An 18,845-nucleotide genomic window follows, 5' to 3' on the forward strand; every position below is an offset into this window, starting at 1 on the left:
TTCAAACCATTCCCAGATAATAAGGCAAGATTGTGCCCCAGGCATCTCCACCGGTCCTCTACCAAAGCTGGAGTCTAACTGGGAATGAATTTGAGCGATTTTGTCCAACAGATGCTCTGGAAATTCTTCCTCCTAGCCTTGCAGGTGAATCTCCAGGTTCCCCTTGCTCAAAGGACTCAGATCACCCCAAACAAGGTGGCCGGATGGCAATCTGTGGACACAATAAGGGCAGAGAAGTACTGTCGCTTCGCTGCTCTTACTGCTGTAAGCTAGGCCTTAACAGTGGCTCTTACCCATGTTTGGTCAAGTTCATCCTTCATTGACTTCCACTGGTGCTCTAGATGTCTCTTCTCCCATTTCAGTTCCCTCAGCTCCTCTGTAAATCATGGACAGCAAAAGGATCCACAGGGAGGGAGAGGTCGCATGAGCGCAATCCAATCCAAGGCCACAGTCACCCTCTCATTCCAAGCGGTGATTAAGGCTTCTGTCAGACTGCGCAGCAGACCCTCAGGAACAACCCCCAGCTCCCTCTGGAACCCTTGTGCATCCATCAGTCTTTGGAGGCAGACTGATCTAATAGGTCCTGCCTCTCTGCAGTAAGGGGCAGTGCCAGAGAATCTCATGGTTACCAGAGCATGATCCGACCATGACAAGGGAGTCACAGAGAGCTCCCCGAATTTCATATCACTTTCCACTGCTCCGACAGGAAAACCAGATCAGGTGTTTGACTACTGTCCTGTGTCAGGCTCTGGATGACCTGGGTTAGGCCTGTGGCTGACATGGAGGCCATGAACTTCTAAGCCACATCAGACCCTGCTCCCAAGGAAGGCAGACTGAAATCCCCCAGGACCATAAGCCCTTCCCATTTTGGGAAGAACTTATCTAATCTGCATTTCTCATTCCTATATACACACTGAAACAGAGTTATATGCTACATTTTCCTGAGCATTGCTAATTAGTTTGCAATTCAAAACTATACATAAAAATGTGGATTTTGGGTGAAGTAGCGAAAACATTAATCAGGAAAAGTGCTTTAAAAATGCATTACAGTGAGAAAAACTGATTGTAAAATTGATTGTAAAACTAGAGAAAAGTTAGTACAAATACCATACATTGAGAGAGCATTTTCATGTGACTTTTTTAAAAAATACAAAGTTACATAAATCAGGTTAAAACTAATTTAAAACTAAAAGCATATTAAAACATTTCAGAAATTGAGATCTGCTCATTTGTAATGTCTGGATAGGAGATTATCTGAAGGAACATATATATACCACTTGAATTGCATTTAACATAGGAAATACATAAATACAATGAATATTTAACAACAGCAAGTATTTCTTCATTCATTCATTCAGTTGGGGTGTTCATTAATGGTACATTTAGCATTAATGAATCACTACTTATCAAGACTGCAATCTTGTATGAACTTTCTTAGAAGTAAGCACCATTAAGTATTATGGAATTTAAAACTTTGGGCACTGTAAAAGGGTAAGTAAATGAATAGATCAGGGGAAGCAATAATGATTACTATTCACAAAGTCCATTCCAATATATAGTACTGTTAACTTTTCTGAACCTGAATCTAATTGCATCTATTTCTATACATTCCAAAGTATATAAATAGGGGGGAAACTGAAAAATCCTTTCATCAAAAGAAAATCTGTTTTACAACCCTTACTTTTGCCAGAAAGAAAAGGTAAGAGAAACATGCTATCTTCTATATTATAAACACAGCTGTATAGGAAATAGTTGCAATTGGGTCCAGGCCTTGTTGTTTTTCTATTAAAATGAAAGGTAATTTCTAAGATTGAGCAGAGAAAACAAAATGTATATGACAACCTTACCGAAATTCTTCACTGGGTAATTCTGAACGCAGTGCAATCCACCAGTTGCTACTTTTTTTCGAAATCTGTAAAATATATCCATTTAAAAAGTATTATGTGGATTTCTTTCTTGGCATGTTTTTAAATGGCTTATGTGTCATGTATGCCAACTACTGTGTTTAGACAAGAATGATAAAAAAATTGAAAAACAACAACAATTATGAATTACTGACAGCAAAATATGCATGTCTACTCAGAAATAAATTCCACTGAGTTCAGTGTGGCTTATTCCCAGGTAAATCTGAATAACTGAAGCCTAAATGTGAAGTTAGGTCACAAAATATATGAGATCAGTTTATCTCATATATTTGTATGTTATTTACCATTCACTTCATATTATATTAAGTGATTATGTATTGATATGACATCTGTGGATGGTAATTCAGAAGTATTATAGTTTGTGTGGTTATTGGTTTTTTATTGATGTTTACGGATAATTCCTATTAACCTGGTTTTAACTTTTTGTTAGCTGCCCAGAGTCTTTGAGGAATGGGGTGGATTATAAATACCATTAAATAAGTAAATAGAATAATATATTCAGTAGTTCTTATTGCTTAATGATTACATGAAGGTAATTTATAAGTACATGATAGTACCCAAAATTGCAAAAACTACTACATGTTGTTGAGCAAAAACACAAAGAATTGAAACTAAGGTGAAATCCTTCCTAAAAACACAATGGGGCTGTTATCTTCAGATAAACATGGTCTATTGCAAGAAACAGTATTTAATACTTTATTCATTTTGAAATGTATATCCTGCCAAACATTCTTTGAAAGGTATTATTACCATAATGATTTGCTGATCTGCATTTAAAAAGCAATCAAACAAAATACAACACAATAGCAAAAGGATAAACAGAATAGCAACCTGATTTAATTAGGGAATCCTCCTCCTTCCTTAATGCTCTGCTGAAACAAAAGAATTTCACTAACTTTCAGGAGGTAAAAATGTAAAAATAGATGAACATACAAGTATAGAAAGGGAGAAGGCTCCTGCACCTTTAATACTTTTGCAGAAGAAAAAATTGGAGCAGGTGTATTTAATTATTCACACATAAAAAAGCTACAACTGCTGAAATTCCCTTTTCTGCAGATTTATTCAAAATGTAGGAGGTCCTGCCTTTTTTTATATCTGCCACCCCAGCTAAAAGGAGGGACGTTTTTATGGTCACAATAGTGCAGTGGCAGAAAAGGTTCAGATTCTTACTGATATCTATCTCATCTCTGATAAAGATAGAAATCAATGTTTTGAAAGGATCCTGAAAATAGTAAAGCCAAAAAGAACTATCAAGGTAGCCTAAGCTGATGATTCAAAGCTATAAATAGCAATATCTAGAAAAGCGCAAGAGTGAAAATGCTGCAACATTCATATGAATGGCCAGGATTAAGGTATTTTTAACTGCAGTGGCAATTTAACTTTAAAAAAATAGGTTGTAATCCAGACACACCACAGATAGCCTATGTCTTTGTGGAAAAAGAACGTCTTGGCATTTTGTACATGTAACAACTGACATCATTTCTCCATGGCCATCAGCTCTGCTTTTACTTTATCTAGATTGTATTGTGGCCTTTAACTTGGCTCGGTCTGAAGGAGCCACAAAACTGTATTTCACTAATTTGATGCTATTGTTAAATAGAAAAGGTGTTTCAAATTGTGTCTTATAATTATACAAGAAATTTAAAGACAGATTTCTATCTATCTATGAAAAGGAAGAAAAAAACTGATTGTGTTGTGAAAACCTAGGAAATAATTGTATAGGCATTACCTTTTTTATTCTGTTTTGAATAAATTCTTGTTCTTGAGCGGAATGTATGGTTGCTATATCCCCACGGAGCCAACCACACACAAACTGAAAACTGTCCCAGTTTGAGGGGCTGTCATATAAAAGGTATTCTGCTCCTTGATAATAAAACCATGGTAACTCTAAAAATTAAGTTAGATATAATCTATTGAATATGAGAACATTTCTATGGGTTACATATTTTTATTGCTACTGAACTGAACATCACAGACCAAATGCTCTACAAGATCCAACACTATCAAGCCTAATACTGTAGATGGATGGATACTAAACTACATTTGACTTATCCTTGAAAGTTAAAAGATTTAAATTTTAAAGAACTAGACATGTTCAACAGATCATTATCATTCCATTAATGCTTCATACACTGTAAGTATTCCTTAGAATAGAAGGGAAACTGGCTCTCCAGATAATACTAAGATTCAATTCCCATAATGTCTAATCCATGATGAGCAGGGCTGTGGGACACTGGAGCCCAACAACATCTGGTATGCCATACAGTTCCCATTCCTTTCTTATAACTATTACCCATAACTGACTCCAACAGATCCATTTTTTATTATAAAGAGCAATAAGAATCACAATGACATGTTAATTGTGCTTGTATTCCATAAATACTAAGGCGGAAATTATTCACATACTTAATTTTCTCCCACTGAAATCTATGGGATTTAAATATGGTTGGTTTAGTCCTAACTATATTTTACACTGAAATCAGAGCATTATATCTTTGAGTGGATCCTAATACGCAGAAACAATTGCAGATTCTCTGGTATATGTTCAGATTATGACACTGACAAATTACTTAACTAGCCACTTTTAGATGAATTGCTCAATGGTGCATTCTGAGAATATATACAATTAAATATTATCTTTCTCACAGTGAAAGATTTCAGTGGAAAAAAATTAAGCATATTAATAACTTCTGCATTAATATCAATGGAACACAAGTACAGTTAACAGGTCATTGTGATTCTGCTTGCTCTTTATAATGAAATATATTGAGCTACAATTCCTCATACTAATCTTGTGATAGCCTGTCTCCCTTTCTTTGCCCCATCTGTTTCCTTCTTCCATGACTAACTGCCAGTTTTGTTTGTATATGTTGACCTGTAAAGTACCAGGCACATAAACAAGTTCATCATGTCCACTGTGCTGCTAAAATACGTCAAGGATTATAATGTTCTCGACCTTTTATTACACCTCCCTCAACATTGCCAATCAAACATAGGAACCCAAAGGAGAGTGTGTCTTCAGTGCCTGGAAGAGACAGTCAGTGAAAGGAAGAGTCAATTACTCTCAGATGCTCCACACCCACCACACCCACCAGCAGTGCACATTTGGGCTCGATGCAGAGAAACAACCTGTGACCCAAGCACTACAAGATCACACTGTAGAAATTTAGCAGCAAAATGGCCAATATTCAACAGTGCTATTTTTGCCTTTTTTTTTTTTGTGGTGATGGTGGGGTGGAGAGGGTTTAAGGGATTTTAATGAGAGTAGGAAGCTTCTGGCAGGCAAAGAGTCTCATTCTTACAATCCAGCAAAAGCACCTAAAACAACAGAAAAGTGGGGAGAATCACCTCTGTCCATTTTAGTCACAGAACTGATTTACTAGGAAGCTTCCAATCACGCTATAGCATCAGAGGAAGCTGCCCACTGCTTAGGGTGAAATGGCCATTATCATTTTGAAATCATGATTTATACTTTAGCTACTAGGCCTCCTTAACCCTCCCTCCCTCCCTTTTCATTTTTGTATCATTTGACTGAAACAATTGCAATTTACTGAAAATGCGATACAGGTCTATCCAAGCAGTGTTTACTGCTTTTTTCAACAAACCTTTAGTAGATCTACCAATCTTCTTGAGCAACTCTTTGGAGGACATGCAGGGAAGAAGAATAGGCAAAAGTCACTTCTTCCCTTCCCCTATAAGTAAAACTATTCTTATTGGAAATTTGAATCAACTACATAATTTAATGGCAAAATGCGGGTAGAAAAGCTAAGAACAAAAGCAAACCACCATGAAAGAAAAAATAGTTGTTAAAAGAAGCCCTTAATATTTTTCTGTTCGAAGCATTTTTCCTAGCGTTACTGCTTGCCCGAAAGATCTGTCTACAAGTGCACCTGTATGCCACCAACTAGTGTTTTGAGTTGAATTAAGTATCGTGTGTGGATAAGGATGCACTTCTAGTAGAAATGCTGTTCTGTTTGCTGTGATTACTAGGTCCTTTCTATAATATGAGAAGCTTTTTGTTTTGTTTTGAAATGAAATCTAATGAGTAATCTACAGGAAATCTGCCTGTCTTGATGAAAAAAATAGAAGATACTTCTTGTACATAATTATATATACATTTAATCATACTGTTTTCAGTACGTAAAAAAAAACTGTTTTGCCCCATACCATTAATATACCATTGTGGAGTCTTGGGTTTCACACCTGAAACAGAAATAATGTTTTGGTTTAAAGAATATCATGCAGATTTTTTTCTTTTCTTTTCGTTTCTTTTCTTTTCTTTTTCTTTTTTTTTGCCACTATAAAAGTATGATTTAACTATATTCTGGTTTGGTGTCTTTTTTCCTGATATTCATTACTAAATGTTCATTAGTATAAGACATTCTAAAGTAATAAGTAAAATACACAGGTACTAATTTAATAAAAGCTCATAGTCTATGGTTATTAAGAGTAAAGAAGCATCCAACTGATAACTTTCCTTCAACCTGGATTACCTATGAACAAATGGAGTGTCCTATATTGGATCAAGCCATAGACCCAGGTAGCAGATTCCTTCTACAATACCCATTTTGCCTAACCCAGAGGGCTGGTAAGGTAATCCTGACCACAGCTCTCAAGGGAATCCAAGAGTAGTCTCTCTCATCCCCCAATTCCTGAATCCTTCTTTTTAACTTGAGATACAGGTAGTCCTTGCTTACCCACCACTCGTTCAGTGATCATCTGAAGTTATGACAGTGTTGAAAAAGGAGACTTATGACAGGTTCTTGAATTGCAGCTGTCACCATGGTCCCCATGGTCACATGATTGTGACTTGGGCGCTTTGCAACTGGCGGGCATTTATGACCACTGCAGTGTCCCGTGGTCACGTTTGCCATTTGAGACCTTCACAGCTGGCTTCTGACAAGCAAAGTCAATGGAGAAGCTGGCAGGAAGTTGCAAGTCATGGTCACATGATGTTGCACTTAATGACTGTGCATGATTCACTTAATGACTGCAGCTGGAACTGATGTCATAAGTTGATGCAGTCATGTGACATCATACTTAATGACTGCTCCACTTAGCAATGGCGTTGCCAGTTCCAATTGTGGTTGATAAGTGTGGACTACCTGTACTGATAATTGAATCTGAGATTTTCTTCGTGCAAGCAGAGTACCTCTGCTACTGAGTACTGCTTCTCATCTTAATGAAACAGTAACTATCACTTTGGGAACCACATATTGCAAAATATTGTTCAAATGCTTCCTTACCTTTTGGTATTTGGCATATCCATTCACGTTCTGAATTGCAATGCAGTGGCAAAATGGTTCCATTAGCTTTGTATGCTGCACAGTTTCTCACATTATCTTCAACAGAAGCTTTCTCTAAAAAGGCAGATGAAACCTGCCACAGAAATATGTGTTAAATTTGAAGCATGATTCAGAGACTAACTTTAATATATTAGAAAATAAAAGGCTTTGATTTAGTGTTTGTTCCCCCTTTAGCAAGTTTATTTATGGCAAAGGAAATTCCTAATTTTTTTCTTACCAGCTTCATTCTGACTTTGACATTTCAAAGTCTGTTTGAATATCTTTGAAGATGCTGACCAGGAACATCTATTAGACATAATATATCTGTTTGGTTGTGGCTTAGTATGTTATGTGAACCCATTCACACAACATAGCAAGGTCTATGGCATAGCATGTCGTGAGAACCTAACCTAACCAGTTGTGGCTTGTTCAATATCCCATAGTTAAAGAAAACATGGCTCATTGAAATACACACACCTGGTCATAGAATGAATACTTAGCACAAATTGAAGATTTTTATTGGTAAAAAGTGTGTATGTACGAATAATGATAAGAATCCCCAGTGGTGGCTTTTCTTCAGTCAGAAGCACTTCCAGAGAATGCTTCCAATTTTAATGACTCCTTTCTGTCTGTCACACCTTTCTGTATCATAGCTCATCATCTAGAACCCTGAGAAGTGTGAGTGTATATATGTGTGTGTGGAGGGGTGTTCAGGAGAGATCAACACAAGTTCCTCTGTCCTATTGTAACAAAGGAAATGCCACTTAAGTAGTTTAATTTGAGTGAAAGGTTTAGTGATCTACAATCAATTAAATATAGAAAATCTCAATGAAAAAGTACACACTCACACAGGCCAGTGAAATGACAAGGCTTCTGAAATGTACAAGCTAATTTGGTAGAGAGCAACTTATATTCCTTATCCTAATTCTGACCTTGATATCTGGTATCATCTTATTAGTAGAACTCAAAGACAGACAGCTATAAAATTAGAATTGTTACAGTCACAGATTTCTTCTTCGATTCTTAGACAGGAAGTCCTCTGGAAAGCGACTGAAAAACTGTTAAAGATATTGGGAGTATCCAGTATCCAGTTCCAGATACTGGGAGTGTTATCTACCCTATGTAAATTTGCTTCAGGAACATATCATCCTGAGGTGAATTTACATAGATAAAATAAAACTATTTGACACCATTATATTTACAAGTTGGGAGAGATTATATGCTGATAAGTATCACCTGAAAAAGAACTATTAAACAAATATTAGATTAGGAAGGGAATAAAAGGGGCAGCCACGCTGAAGTCATTTAAGCTATGTGAAATGGACAATTCAGTTCCTTTTTATTTGTTTATCATTCAGGTAGACCCATTAAGCAATTACTTTATAAGCCTTGAAGCAGAAATATGTTAATGCATTAGGGATTTGATTGTCTGAATGCTGTGCCATGCTAAAACTTTGGTATCTTTTGTATGTACTATTTTTTTTCCTGTTAAAATTGTACTAGATTTTGTAGTTTTTTAAAAAGCAAACAGACACTTTTTGCTTCAGGGAATTATTTCAAGAAAAAATACTGTGCATTTAAGATCCCAAGAATACATTACGTCTATAAGGAAGTTTGACAATATACTTCAAAAACACTACATTGTTCTGTAATTCTTAAAACTAGTAAGTTAACTGAAACAAGACACGCAAAGTCATTTTTACAAATTACAGAACAATCATTCACACTAGCTGCATGAGAGAAAGCCGCTAAGGCAAATTGGACACAACCCAGTTTCTTGTCTACATTGCTAACTTTGTAAGATAATGAGTAAAAAAAAAAAAAAAAGAATATTTACAGGAGTTCCATCAGACCATTCCCAGGATCCTTTAGATAATGGATTCCTTTTGTTAAATCCAATCCAGAATTGTCTTTCATCATCACTGTGATTAAAAAGAGACAAACCCCATTACATAAATGCAAACTATATTTATCTATTTTATCTTGATTTATCTTCCACCCTTCCAGTACTTATGCACACATTTTAATCTTTTCTTAAACCAGAACAGGTTGTATGTTAGGAGCTGTGTTGAAATGTTTGAGTCACCTCTTTCTGGGTTTTTGAAAAAATATGGCGAATACTGTAAGCAGCAAACCAGGATATGCAGAAATGTGTGCAAGAAAACAACTCTAGTGTTAGGACAGGCAGCTTCAGAAGGCTGCAGTTGAGACAGAAATCTTTAATGTTTTACCCTCCAGATATTATTATACTCCAAATCTTTCTTGTATATTCAAGTTGCTTTTCCAGACTTGTCTTTACAAGGTAAGAATCCATGCAACTTCTATCTTAAAATTTCATATGTGAATAAAATGGATTCCAAAAGAATCTTAACACAACAGAAGTACTGAGGATCAAAAAGGTCTAAGAAATACACTGTGGCATAATTATGTCAATTTTCTCACATGAATAAAGGAAAAAGAGAAAAAAACAACATCCTCTAAACAGGGTATAATGCCAAGACATGCAGAAAGCACTCACAATTTGATGCAAATGCTGCTGTCCTCCCTAATTACACATTATCATTACAGTGGAAATACCCTATTTGTGTTGGATTAAATATTAAAGTATATAAAGAAACTAGATCACATAATCCTTTTGTTTTTTCAGTTGTGGAAAAAAACCCTCATCCAATATTAAACACAAAGACTTACGTATGAAACATTGTGTTCAAAAGTTTGTTTAAAAAATCCTCTTCAAGGACTTGTGTAAAACTGGCAAGATGTGCTCCGAAATCTTTACACAAAGTTTCTGCTTCCTCCCAAGTTCTTTTCATTAATACTTTTTCACTATGAAATATCTGTGAAATAAGTTAAGCACTGAAAATATCAGTCTGAAAACACACTGCCAAGGCAAAATAATAATAACAGCAACAACAACAATAATTTGGCAAGGGGGAAGGGAGAGAATTTCCAACTTTATTTTATTATTTTTCCATCACAATTCCCCCCTTTCACTGCAGTTTCTAGCAGCAATTCATAGGAATAGCCAAAGGTCTTTTGGTTTCCTGCATAAAACTTTGGTGCAGAGGGAGCAAAAACAGGTAATTAGAAAGTAAAGGAGGATAAGGAAGAGGAGGAAAATGCCAGTTGGAAAAAAAGGGCCTTTTTGGCAAAAAGGGAGATATTGGGGAGCCAGCCACCAACCCAGTTGGTGAAGGAACTGAAGTATTGTGCAAACCATTCTGATGTAAGTGTGTTGTGGGCAGGGGAGAAAATAAAAAAGAAAACAAAATGGGCTGCTTTGGGGAAAGGGCTGACTGGGATATGCAAGCAGAGTGGGACAAGCGATTTCTGAAATAGATGCTGGCATTATAGCAAAGCAGAGTATAGAAGGCAGTACTGAGTGAGGTATTAAGGATGTGTGTGAAGTTGGGATTGCATGGGTCAAAGGAGTTTATAATTGCCCCAATATCTGTGAATGCAAGAGAGCCCAAAATGTAGACAGGAATGCCTGAACAGTTTCTTGTGCTAAAATCCAATCCCCATCCCCCCAAAGTTGCATATGGGAAGCATCTGACATAATTCAGGCAACCAATTCAATTCCCTCCTGAAGTTCACTTATAAATTTCTACCATTGTCCCTCTTGGCACAAGGTCAAGTTGCACTAGAGGCAGAAGTCCAGATATTGAAGTGGTCAAGCATGATGAGCAGTTAGTTGAGGCAGGTCAGGATGTGAAAAAGGAGTACAAGTCTCTCCTTTTGGGGAGAGGCTTAGAAGAGTTGGTTCTTAACTTGCACATTTCAGTTCAAAAGGTGATAGAAAGATCAAGTCCGTGCCTCCAGAGTCCCACTGAAGTGAAGCCTCAGATGATTCCAGCGACCAGTGTGATTTCCCACAGGAGTCAAAGGGTCCAGTCCATGCCTTCTTGCAGCTTTTGGGATCTTGTAGATGCAAAATGGATTTCTTCTTTGGCTCTCAGGTACAAAGGTACAGCGTTCTGTCCTGGTTACTGCACAAACACCACCTTTGGCTGCAAGGATCTGGTCTAAAACTAACCTATTCTGGAAACTATTTGCCTAGTGTATTTCTATGTGTAGGGAGCCAACTGCCTTGTAGCTGTATCACATGCGACTTGTTCTAAAATAAATTGAACACAAAGTTATGACGGTAATATTGCAGGCTGAGCTCATCTTATAAAATTCCATGCCATTTTATTGGAGGCAACCTGAAGCATGGGAATCCCTCCCCTGGCATGGATGGACATAGAGCCCTGGCCCAGCAGTCAGATGTTACCACATGCCTATGCTAGAGCGCTAGGTGGGGAGGCAAAAGGAGAACTCACATTCTTCCTTTCCTCCCAGCTTCCAGTGTGTTCCCTCTAGGCTTGTGCACCAACCCAGTGAATGAGCAGCAAACACCCGCCCAGTGTAACAACCTGGCTGGGGAAACAGGAATAATGTCTCCATGACATTGGGAGGCTCCTTCTTGGTGTTGCAATTGTTTAATTAAGGCAGCTTGAACACTTGGGACACTGATTACAAAAAATGGGAGCACTTGCCTTCAATGGGAAAGAAAAAAAAAGGAAACCAAATGGGGGAGAGAAAAAAAAATCAGTCTTACTTATAGTTTAGCCTCTAATACTTTAGCTGTTCCTTCTTTGATCCTTACCAGCATTTGGGTGGGAGTGTGCAGAAAGGGACATCAGCTTTTCCTGAGCACCTGAAGCCACTGGAGGACATTCTTTTACTTGAAAACTTGATGAAGATCTGGTCTTGGACTTGAAGTAGCTGCAAGGCTGGTCTGGAGCTGGTGTCAAGTATCCACTACATGGAGTGGTCCACAGTGAAATCATCTGGAGGGCACACATCAATCTGGGAAGCCATGAGGTGGGGATGTGAGAATTTTGGTCTGCTCATCAGGATCAATCGTGTGGTGTCTGACCTTTTGGACTGCTCATCCTGGAATAAAACATAAGCTTCCATCTCCCCTTTTGCCCCCTATGCCCGAGTTTGTGGGCAAAGGAGCAAACTGTGGAAGCAGGGCCTTAGGGGCCACTGGGCATCTATGGTAGCACCCAGCGCCTTCCTGATAGTGAGCACAGAGTGATGGGGCAAAGGAGGAGAGATAAAGCCCCAAGGAGACTTTTGCCAAAGAGGCATTCTTAGCAGGTCACCCTGAAGAGATTAGAGAACTTAGTAAATTCTATCAAAATAGAGTCATAGGAGAAGAGAGAATTGGGGGAAAGGCACAGAGGTCCTATTAAAAAAAACAGTGAGTGACTCAAGAAACAAAATGAGTAAAGAAAACTTTTGAAAAGCATTTAGGAGGCAAAGGACAGATTGGTTTGCTTTGGTCTCTTCTTTGCACCTAACAAAGGGTTCAGAGGGGGAAAGATGATGCAAGAGCTGAGATGCTGTTATTTCCAGCAGCATTATTATATTGAAGCTAGCACATCCTCCTTTGCAAGTTTAAATATGATAACCATGGTCCTGTGGCTGCAATAGAAGATATTTGTTTTTGGAAACTTTGGTTAAAGGTTATTCAGATTTGTATTGCCTATTGTTGTACTTGGTGGTGGCTTTTCCTTTTTGCTAGCTTAGTTCAATAGGAATTTATGGAGCAACTTGGGGCAGAGAGTGGGAAACGGAGATGAGCTTGTGCAAAAAGAGGTCCAAGAGAAAACATGGAGAGGTGGGATGGGGTCTTCACCAGGAGCCTGAAAGAGCGGGTGGAGCAATCACAAAGAAATCAGCAAGGAAGGCGTAAATCAGAAGAGGAAAGTTAAGGAGAAAGAGCAGCCCTACATTTTCAGCTAGAGTATTAGCTATAGGGGCTGAGACTTAATAAAATCCAAGGTTATGGGGTGGAGGTTCCCAAAGTCTAAAAATATCCTTTGGAAAGAAATTTCATTTTCCTACTTGTATTCTGGAGAGCTGAGGGAAAGGGGAACGTACACACACACACAAACACAGAAGTTTGGGAGCAGAAATGAGCAGGAGGCCTCAAAGAACTCCCTGGGGTACTTAGAGGTGACTGTATCTCATGGTTCAGAAAGACAAACAAACAAAACACACATACAGGCACAGACATGCTTAAAAAAAACCCTGATATCTCTTGAGTCGTAAATAGTAAGCAGGGAGTATATCTAAAGGATCTAGGGGATTCTTGGAGAAGCAGGGAGTGGTTGGCAAAATCTTGGGAATGGAGGGATACAAAGGAACAGGTGGGGCAGATGGCTCAGAGGGTGCCCTCAGCTCAGCAACTTGTTCCTTTAACTTTTCATTTTGCTGCTTCAGGCTTTTGTTACTATTTTGCAAGTTGGAGATAGTTTGATTTTTTTTTTTTAGTAGTCCCCTCTTTTTGGGCGGGGGGGGGAAGAACGAGAGAAAAAAGAGAAAGAAAGAGCTGCTCCACACCCTTGCTTTCTAAGAAATCCACTTGGGAAATCCTAGGTGTGGCTGCACAGAGCAGCAAAAAGGAGACAAGAAATGAGCTCACAAATAACACACAGAGTCACAAACAACATGTACACATACAACTGTGGACAACCTGGATCCAACTACTCTACTTAGGCCCAGGGAGGCGCCATGGCTGGGCTCACCCTCACGATGCTGGCTGGCTTTTGCTTATTCCCAAACCCTTCTCTCTTGCTCCTGCCGTACCCTGCTTTGGAAGAGGAATTGGCAGAGCCGTTTGGAACCCTGGCACCATCCTCTGGCCCCTGTCTGAGTCCCACTTGGAAGGGGAGAGACAGGTCCAGCAACTGCCACCTAAACCGTGTACACAACCTACTGGTGCACAAAAGTACCCTGATGGCAACTTAAACCATCCGCAAATCTTATCTACCAGTGCTGTCCTGGCAGTCTTTTGACTTTCTCCTCAGGGGCTGATCCAGGCGCCACTCTGGGGAGTGCTGACCCAAGGGAGGAAGAGACGCAAAGGATCCTGTGGGTACCCGGTCTCAATTGTAGCCAGAACTCACCAGAGCAGATCACCGGATCCCACTGCTGACACCAAAACTGTCATGGAATATTTGCCAAGGACAAGAGCACAACGCTGAGGAGAAGAACCTTGTTTATTGCAATGATCATTAGGTGCCTGCTTTCCAAGAAAGAGAGACCCCGAACAATAGAAAGGCAGAGATTCTTATACACTTTGGGGTTGAGAGGTGGGAGATCCTTGGGATCTGATTGGTGGGCAAGTCTTGGATAGCTATTAAACAGGGGGCAAGTGTTTTTTTTATAGTGAAACAAAAACCGCATTTTTGAACAAGACAGCCTGAGTCAAAGAATCCATTGTCAAGGAGAATGGAAGGTTAAGAAAAGTAGGCACTCGAGCTTAATAAGAAGGGAATTCCTGCTGTTTCTCATCAGGTCAGCAAAGGCTTCCTCACTGGGGCTGCCCCCCCTCCACAAATCCTTAGGCAGACAGGTGATGGCCCTCTCATTGTTTTAGTGTGATAGTGCTAAGAGGGCTATTTCAGCAGCAGAAACATGGTCATCCTTGGGTCATGCCATAGCCTGGGGCTGGTCCTGTTTTACATGTGCAAGTGGGGGGGGGGGGGCAAGAAACAGCAGAAGGAAATGGGGGAAAGAGTTTGCAGCAGGAGAGGCATGGGGAGGGAGGAGAGTTCCCAACTGTATCTTATTATTTTTCCATCACAATAATAATATTATTGCAACTATACCTTTAACCCCATCAAATAACAACATTTGCCTATCCCAGGTCCTTGGGAAGGACTCGATAGGTGGATAGAAATGCCAACTTCAGTCTAAACGTCTGGTTGACTGTGTAACCAACCACAATAATAATAATGTGGTAGCTGATGCAGTCCAACAGCATCTAGTTGAAAACAAGCTCTTTCCATCTGAGCAGAAAGGAAACTGCCCAAACAGCAGAGGAACAAAAGATCAGCTCCTAATTGACAAGATGATTTTGGAAAACTGCAAGAGAAGGAAGACCAACTTGAATGTAGCTTGGATTGATTACAAGAATAATCTCTGCCACATGATTGGATAATCAAGTGCCTAGAAATAACAGAAGTCAGTAGAAACATCAGAAGCTTTGCGCAAAGATCAATGGCACAATGCAAGATACAGTTGCCTGGTCAATGGTGATGAACTGGGAGAGGTTAATATCAAGAGGGGAATCTTTCAAGGAGACTCATTATCACCACTACTGTTTGTCATTGCATTGATTCCTCTGTCAACAATACTGAACAAGTCAGGCCATGGCTATCAAACATCAAAAACATCTGGCAGGCTATACATGGATGATCTGAAATTGTATGGAAAAACACCATCTGAAATAGAATCACTGCTCAACACTGTCCGAATATACAGCCAAGATATTGCAATGGAGTTTGGACTGGACAAATGTGCCACTCTTACCATCAATAGGGGAAAAATAGTGAAAACTGAAGGAATCAAGATGCCCTATGGAAATAACATCAAGAGTCTGGATGAAGAAGACCACTACAAATATCTGACAACACCAAGCACACTGAAGTCAAGAAGGTTAGTAGTGAATACATCAGAAGAGTGAAGTCCAAACTCAGTGGCGGAAATCCCATCAAGGTGAACAGCACCTGGGCAATTCCAGTCATTAGATATACAGCTGGAATAGTGGACTGGATTCAAGCTGAACTAGAAACCCTGGATAGGAAGACCAGAAAAATTATGCCAGTGAATCACGCCCTTCATCTACGCAGTGACGTTGACAGACTCTACTTACCAAGGAGTACAGGTGGGTGTGGAATGTTGCAAGTACACCGGACAGTTAAAGAAGAAAAAGGGGCATTGGAAGAATATTGAAGGACAGTGAAGAAGATGCACTGAAGCTAGTACACCATGAAGGCTTACTGAATACCAAAGAAACCAAACTGGCCTATAAGAAAGACCAAATGAAGAATAGAAAAGAGACATGGCAAGGCAAAATATTAGATGGTCAGTACACAAAAAACTAGTAGGCAAAGCAGATAACAACAGGACCTGGCAATGGCTAAGAGCAGAAAAGTTGAAGAAAGAGACAGAGGGGTTAATTCTGGCTGCACAAGACCAAGCCTTAAGAACAAATGCATACAAAGCCAGAATTGGGAAGACAGCAACAGACAACAAATGCCGCTTCTGCAAAGAAGCAGAAGAAACAGTGGACCACCTAATCAGCCACTGCAAGACAGACTGACTACAAACAACAGCATGACAAAGTAGCAACAATGGTGCATTGGAATATCTGTGAGAAATACCATTTGCCTGCAAGCAAGAACTGGTGGGACCACAAAACAGACAAATGAATAGAAAATGAAGAAGCTAAAATGCTCTGGGACTTTAGAATTCAGACAGACACCCACCTGCCACATAACACCTCAGACTTAAGAGTTGTTGATAAGAAAGACAAAAAAGTTGGAATAGGGGACACTGCAATACCTGGAGACAGCAGAAAGAAGAGAAAGGACTGGAGAAAATCACAAAGTCCAAAGACCCGCAAATAGAAATAGAACAACTGTGGCAAAAGAAAGCAAAGATAGTACCAATAACAATAAGTGCCTTGGGTGCAATCCCAAAACATCTGGAGCACCACTTGAACACCATCGGCACTGATAAAATCACCATCAGTCAATTGCAAAAGGCAGCTTTACTCGGAACAGCTTGCATTCTGTGACGATACCTTTAACAGCATCAAACAACAACATCTGCCTATCCCAGGTCCTTGGGAAGGACTCAATAGATGGATAAAAATGCCAAATCCAGTCTAAACAACTGGCTGACTGTATGATTGTGCAACAATAATAATAGTACTATTATTACTGTTGCAACTGTGCAAGAATAATAATAGTAGTAGTCTGGATAGTGGTCATTGCAATACCTGCTGTTATGGAATGTACCTACGAAGTGGGAGGTGGTGTGATGGAATGCAGTAGAGATCCAAGTTCTCAGAAAGGAGAAACCCCATTCCAGGCAGGAGACAACAGACAACATAGTACAGAACAGGAGCATGGGAAAAAGAAGAGACTTAAGATAGTCACTACCTAGATTCTCCCAGAGTATATCTATTAGGTTAGCATACCACAGATTCAGTCTGGCAAGATTCTGTCTATATGGTGTAAACAATAAAAAACTGAAATTGGCTGGATTGTCTCCCTGTTGTTTTTGGGCTGGATCTGACACCTGGAGACAGCAGAATAGAAGAGAAAGAATTGGAGAAAATCAGAAAATACAAAGATTTGCAAATAGAAATAGAACGACTGTGGCAAAAGAGAGCAAAGATAGTACTAACAGTAGTAAGTGCCTTGGGTACTTTCCCAAAACATCTGGAGCACCATCTGAAGACTATCGCCATTGACAAAATCACCATCAGTCAATTGCAAAAGGCAGCTTTACTCGGAACAGCTTGCATTCTGTGACGATACCTTTAACAGCATCAAACAACAACATCTGGCTATCCTAGGTCCTTGAGAAGGACTTGACAGGTGGATAAAAATGCCAAATCCAGTCTAAAGATCTGGCTGACTGTGCGACCAACAATAATTACTTGAAACAATAATAATGTTATTTGGAACATTACATCCTGCGATGATACCTGTAACACCATCAAACAACATCTGCCTATGCCAAGGCCTTGGGAAAGACTTGATAGGTGGATAAAAATGCCAAATCCAGTCTAACCATCTGGCTGACTGTGCGACCAACAATAATAATATTCTCTGTCTCTCTCTATCTCCCTCTCAAAAAGGGTAAGTTTCCCTCTAGAAGAAATATATTTTTCTATTTTTGTTTTTTGTATCTATTGCAATCCAAGATTTAACAGCTGAAAATATAAAACCATATAGCAAAGAGATATGCTTGAGCCTGGCAGCCAGTTATGTTACATTACCCAAATCTCTCCTCCACTTGTGATCATATAATATTCATATGTTTTCTCTGCATTAGTTTTATTCAAAGGCCTAGATGTTAATTCTTCAGATTAAATATACATTATAATTGAAGATTTTTTTTAATCATTTGAAATATATTTCAACATCTAAAGTGGGTAAAATGGCAGATGGTGCACTACATGGTACTTTGTTTACTCATATATATTAATGTAAATATTCACAAAATGGGCTTGAAGAAACAGTATAGAAAAGAGTATTGACACTTTTGAACTTTGGTGTTGGAAAAAACTCCTGAGAGTACCATGGACAGCTGAGAAAATAAACAAATGGATCACCTAACAAATAAACACAGGGTTCTCACCCAAGGCATAAATAACCAGGCTCAAATTATCCTACTTTGGATTCGTGTGAAGACCTAGCTCTCTGGAGAAGACACGGTTGGAAGACCTGAAGGACCAAGTTAGAGACAGATTGTCATGGAGAACATCTATCTACTGTATGTGGTGCCAAGAGTTGATACCAACTTGACAGCATGTCATCAATCAATTCGCAATACACAAGGCACATCCCCCATCAATGAAGAAATCTGAGACCTTCTAGGAAGGCAACTTATTCCTGACGAATCACAATACTGTAATTAAATTTTACTAGTGTATTCCCTAAATTAAAAAATAGAAACAAATTAGGTACATTAATCTAATAGGAAAATCAGAGCTGTTTCTAATAAATAAGATCAGTGGCACATGTATTTTTTATTATTATTATCCCATGTTAAATATATT

The 18,845-nt window shown here is 39.0% G+C and overlaps 1 protein-coding gene across 4 annotated transcripts in view; it reads right to left on the reverse strand.

Annotated features, from left to right (window-relative positions):
- Positions 1–18,845, reverse strand: part of PLA2R1 (phospholipase A2 receptor 1) — a 72,869-nt gene that overhangs the window by 21,815 nt on the left and 32,209 nt on the right. For all 4 annotated transcript variants that reach the window (XM_088146634.1, XM_088146632.1, XM_088146633.1 and 1 more), the window contains exons 13-18: positions 9,902–10,047; positions 9,048–9,132; positions 7,172–7,304; positions 6,093–6,128; positions 3,655–3,812; positions 1,848–1,912 (exon numbers count right to left, since the gene is read on the reverse strand). In XM_088146634.1, the coding sequence (XP_088002760.1) occupies positions 1,848–1,912; positions 3,655–3,812; positions 6,093–6,128; positions 7,172–7,304; positions 9,048–9,132; positions 9,902–10,047 (623 nt within the window). The remainder of the gene's footprint in view (positions 1–1,847; positions 1,913–3,654; positions 3,813–6,092; positions 6,129–7,171; positions 7,305–9,047; positions 9,133–9,901; positions 10,048–18,845) is intronic.

Source organism: Python bivittatus, unplaced genomic scaffold, assembly GCF_059951505.1.
Source record: "Python bivittatus isolate LINGU-HERP-01145 unplaced genomic scaffold, Pbiv_v1 ctg000480_np1212, whole genome shotgun sequence".
NCBI lineage: Eukaryota > Metazoa > Chordata > Lepidosauria > Squamata > Pythonidae > Python > Python bivittatus.